At 41.8% G+C, this 5039-nt stretch overlaps 1 protein-coding gene across 1 annotated transcript; it reads left to right on the top strand.

Moving 5' to 3' along the window:
• Positions 1-91: 91 nt before the first annotated feature.
• On the top strand, positions 92-1343 carry TIMM29 (translocase of inner mitochondrial membrane 29). The gene is made up of 2 exons (XM_026675495.2): positions 92-441; positions 568-1343. The coding sequence occupies exons 1-2, from the start codon at positions 378-380 to the stop codon at positions 1194-1196; spliced, it is 693 nt and encodes a 230-aa protein (XP_026531280.1). The 5' UTR covers positions 92-377; the 3' UTR covers positions 1197-1343.
• Positions 1344-5039: the final 3696 nt, after the last annotated feature.

Below are 5039 nucleotides of genomic sequence, written 5' to 3'. Positions count from 1 at the left end.
GAGACTCCTCCTCTACCGGCTGCGCTAGGAGGCCCTCCCCGGTTTCGTCACGGAGCAGCTACATTATCCTTCCCCTATCCCAGTTGTGGCCATTGGAAGCGGGGAAAGGCGGGGTTTCTTGAAGACGCCAAAGCCTTGCATTCCGCGCCTGGTTGTTTGGTGGCAGAGTATCTTTCTGTTTATGAACATTTATAAACAGCTGCGAATGTAAAACTGTCGAAGGTTGTCCCTCGTCCCTTTCCGATAACCACCAGACCGGCAGCAAAACCACGTAACACGCTGCCCTTTGACTCCCAGCCTTGACTTCCTCTTGGTTACCTACCGTTTTGACGGTCCGTTCGTGTTTGGCGTCCGGTCACATCTCAAGACGAGCGGACATGATGGGCCCTCCGAATCCCGAAAAGACGAGTTTTGGGGGCCGTCTCCGCGCCAGCCGCCTAGGTAGCCGAGGCCGCTCTGCTCCTGACAGGCCGGAGAGGGAGGCTGTTTGAGGCACGCCTGCCCCTTCTCCCTCCACCCCAACTTTCTTTCCCGCTCCTCTTAACGCGATCTTTTCTCCCTCCTCAGCCTTGTGGTGGAAGAGTCTCCTGCACGACTATGCTGAAGCCTGCCGAGAAGTCGCCCAAGGCATCCGGCAGCGGCCGGTGAAAGCAGGGCTTTACCTGTCGCTGTTGGCTGGAGCGGTGAGCTGCAGCCTCCGCAACCCCAGTGAAGCCTCATTCGACTCCAGCCTCCTGGAAGCCTCGGGGACTCTGCTACTCCTCTCGCCCTGGACGCGCAGCAGCAGCTCGGAAAAGCATACCCAGCGGCTGATGGTGCTCCGAAACCGAGGCCAGCTGCGGGTCCAGAACCTCGCGTTTTTCTCCCTCCTCTACGAGGCGCCTTACGACGCCGGAGCAGATCTCTATCAAGCGCACTGCAAGTATCTAAAGCCACGGTGGACTGATTTTCCCAGCCTGGTCCTTGATGTAGGCTTCTGGGGGCGCTGGTGGGTATTGCACTCTAGAATGCAGAATTCAGACATTAACAATGAAGAGTTTCAGTACCTGCCAGGGCATCTCAAGACCATTTCTTTTAATGACTTGCACTCGGAAACCAACGAGAAACTTTTTGATGAGAAGTACAAAGCTGTGATTCTGACAGAAGAGCAAATCCAAGAAGCTGACGGGGAGAATCAAGGGCAACTACACTCTTAATTAAAGCAGTTGGTTGACTGTAATATAGTAATAGAAAAAAACCAAGATACTTCATTTATTCATCTTTCTATTTTCTTCTAGGGCTCATATTCATTGCTGTATTCTTGGGAGGCATAAGATTTGAGAATAAATGCTGTCTAAATCTGAGGAGATGCTTGACGAGTAATTCTTAGTGCCGCCTAGTGATTGAGAAATTGATGATAGTTATCTCTTGGTAGTCATTTTTTCTCTAAATGTGATGTAAAACTTTATGCAAATTGGAGCACAAATAGATCAGTCCATCACCTTTCCTCAGATCTCATACAGTGTTTCCTGCCCATCTCATAATCTTCCCATATCATTAAAGGTAATAAGGAAAGTTCCATGCTATTTGTTCCCTATCAGAAACGATCAGTTTCACTTCAGTTTCTGTTTGGATTCTGCTAAAAGGCAAGGCAATATGGCTTCCAAGCCCCCCTTTTTTTTCTTTAGAAACCAGCAAAACATTAGCTTCAAAAAATATTGTAATTTCATTTTGTTACATTTCAGTTACATTTACTGTAAAATTAAAGCTTAATCAGTCTGCTTCATTTTCAAAAGATAAATTTCTATAAATCTATTCCAGGTCTTTTCCTTTCTACACATTTTTCCAAGATGTAAGTAACAGATTATCAAAATTCTGCAAATCCTTGGTAAATTTTCTATACATCACTGAATAATGTAAATATTGATGATTTCTAAAACCCTGTTGGTCAGCAATCTGACAATTCTAATGACTGTCTGAAAGGAACGTATGTTGAGATGGCAAAACTCAGCAGGCCTTGGAGGCCATGGAAGTTACACAGGAAACCCCTAGCCTGTGGGTTAAGTATGTGACCCAAACCATAGAAGGTGTGCGTGACTTTTTATAATTTCTGTATTTCTATACCTTATCTGTCATATGCCAGCTTCCTCTTATGCAATCGAGTGAAAGCAATGTATAATTATGTGCCTCATGCTGTGTTCAGGTTTCCTCCACTTTTAGGGGGATCCATCTTTATTCAGCTGAATATATGTGTTGGCTTATCAAGACAAACCTGGACACAGTTTATTTTTTCACTGAGTCACACCTGGGAACTTACCTAACCCCAGAGGGATTTCCAGAAGGCAAAGGCATTAGCAACTATTTTCTTTCCTAATTTGAGTGTACAACCTTGGATATTGGGGACTGCATCTCTTAGGACAACAGATGGATCTGTTTAAAAATATGTTTTTTTTTAAACATGTTGACATGGCACTCAAGGCTTGTTTAAGTGGGATGCTATGTAAATTACTTCATGGAGTTCGCTGAGCTGTTTTCAGAACTCACAGTTCATTGATCTGCATTGTTAAATATATGATTTAAGTACAATTAAAAACACGTGGGGAAAATAATGCTTGGGGAAGACTATGATAGAAAATTAGTTTTAAGAGGCTTGTTTGCTAAAATGAACTCAAAACATACATTATGAAAAATATTACCAGTGTTGGAAGAATTATCCTTCTGGGTTCAGTTGATTTGAATTTGAGCTTGTATTCTGATTGGTGGTCAGATTCCCATGGGGCCATGTACGCTGTCCTGGGTGTCCTGACTGAGCCTTGCTGGATGATGATGTAATGAAAGGGCTTTGGGCAATTCCTATTATATCTCTATCTGGAGTAGATCTTTGTTATGTAAAATAGATTGGCCAGAGTAATGGTCCATTAGCAAAGGTGGGGAGGAGCTGAGTTTCTGCCTCTCACTTTTCTTTTTAGGGGAAATATTCTGCCTTTTTTGTATATCCTAAAATATTTCATTTTCCTAGGAGAGGGGTGGGTTTTAACTTCTAACACCGGTAAAACAAAAAGTGACATGAAAAAACAGCCCCATTCTACACTGTAAAATTGAAAAGTATTCTCTCAAGATTGTATCATTAATTTATGTGTAAGATTTTAAATTGGTTTGTAGGCATGCTGCTAGTTTTTCTGCCAGTTAGAGACTTATAGCACAAAAGTAATATTAAATGGGTGAGATAAAATAATAACATAGTGTTTCAATAATAAAGCATAAGCTATTATATCATAATAAACTGCAAGTAATCTAAAAATTTTACAATCTATGAATTATAAATACTTCGCAGATTGTATTAATTTACTTCAAAATAGGAGAATAAGTCTGGTGTGGTAGTGAAGGCATCAGGCAAGAAACCAGGAGAGTGAATCACAGATTAATAATTATCTCATATATACTAGATAGTTTTTTTAGAGAGTAAACCCAGATTAGATAGGAAGCCAATGGTGTCCTTGTGCCTTCAATAGCAATAGCACTTGAACTTATGTACTACTTCATAGTCCTTTACAGTCCTTTCTAAGCAGTTTGCAGAGTCAGCATATTACCCCCAATAATCTGGGTCCTCATTTTACCAATTTTGGAAGGATGGAAGGCTGAGTCAACTGAGACGATCAGGATCAAACTCCTGGCTGTAGGCAGAGTTAGCCTGCAATCCTGCAATCTAACTACTGCACCACCATGGCTCTTCAGCGCTGGGAAGCAGGCAAGGGAAAACCACTTCCAAAATCTTATGGAGAAAATTTCAGAGACTATTCCTGGCTGATCACCAGGAGTCAAAAACTGAGACAAAAGCACACAGAAAAATCCGCAAACTAATACAATTGCAAGATTTACATAATAAACCCAAAGTGTATTGTTCAAACACAGTACAGATGGGGCAACAGCTTAGGAAAGGCTGGACTAGGGCCACTTCTTACTTCCAAATAATTCGTTGCTGGCTTCTGGTCCTATCCAGAGATTTTCCTGTAATTTTCCACAGATTTATACAGACAAGTGGTGGGAGGGAGGAAATGGCAATATGCCCGGTTTAACGAAGGGGAAAAAAGTCCCGATACATCATGTGACACCTTGATGATGAGAGTTTGACACCCCTGGTGTACACCAACCTGTATGGCAGTAGAATCAGGTGCAATAAGGTAGGTGGCCAGGTGGTATGCGACAGCAGCCAAAAAAGCCAAATACAATCTGCATTAATAGAGATAAAGAATCAAGATCAAGTGAAATTGTAATACTACTATACAAAGCCTTAGTAAGACTACACTTGGAATACTGCATCCAGTTCTGCTCACCACAATATAAAAAAATGTTGAAACTTTGGAAAGAGAGCAGAGAAGAACAAGAATGATTAGGGGGCTGGAGGCTAAAGCATACAAAGACAGTTACCGGAATTGGGCATGTCCAATCTAATGAAAACAGGTATGTCCAATCTAAGGGAAATTGCATGGGTCCAATATTTGAGGAGCTCCTACAAAGACAAATGGGGGTCAAACTATTATCCAAATAAGCGAAGATAAGAAATAATAGATGGAAATTAATCAAGGAGAGAAGCAACTTAGAACTAAGGAGAAATTTCCTAATGGTGAGAGCGGTCAACCAAAGGAATACCTTGCCTTCAGAAGTTGTGGGTGCTTTCAAAAAGAAACTGAATAACCATTTCTCTGAAATGTTATAGGATCTGCTGTTTGAGCAGGTGGTTGTACTAGAAGACCCCCAAAGCCCTTTCAACTAATTCTATTTTCTATGTTCTAATGAATGTAATAAAATAAAGCAATTGGGAATGAGAAAAAGACAGCTGTAGTTACAGAATTCTGTAGCCAGATGGCAGAAGCGGTTGCCAAAGAGAGAAAAACTATATGGTTAGTAAGCAATCTGAAGAGATGATTTCCTTCTTCCCCCCACTTGTCTATACAAATCTGTGGGAAATTACTGGAAAATATTTCTGGATAATACCAGAAACCAACAATGAATTACTTGGACGTAAGAAGTGGCCCTGGTCCAGCCTTTCCTAAGCTGGT

The sequence above is a fragment of the Notechis scutatus genome, chromosome 2 (genome assembly GCF_049901735.1).
Source record: "Notechis scutatus isolate UNSWTSFEM ecotype Mainland chromosome 2, rNotScu1.2, whole genome shotgun sequence".
NCBI lineage: Eukaryota > Metazoa > Chordata > Lepidosauria > Squamata > Elapidae > Notechis > Notechis scutatus.
This window is presented reverse-complemented; position numbering and strand designations above follow the sequence as displayed.

Bases quoted from the DNA above. Each gene is read 5' to 3' on its own strand.
- TIMM29 (XM_026675495.2), top strand. From the start codon at position 378: ATGATGGGCCCTCCGAATCCCGAAAAGACGAGTTTTGGGGGCCGTCTC. The intron at 442-567 runs GTAGCCGAGGCC...CTCCCTCCTCAG, and splicing joins TCTCCGCGCCAGCCGCCTAG to CCTTGTGGTGGAAGAGTCTC.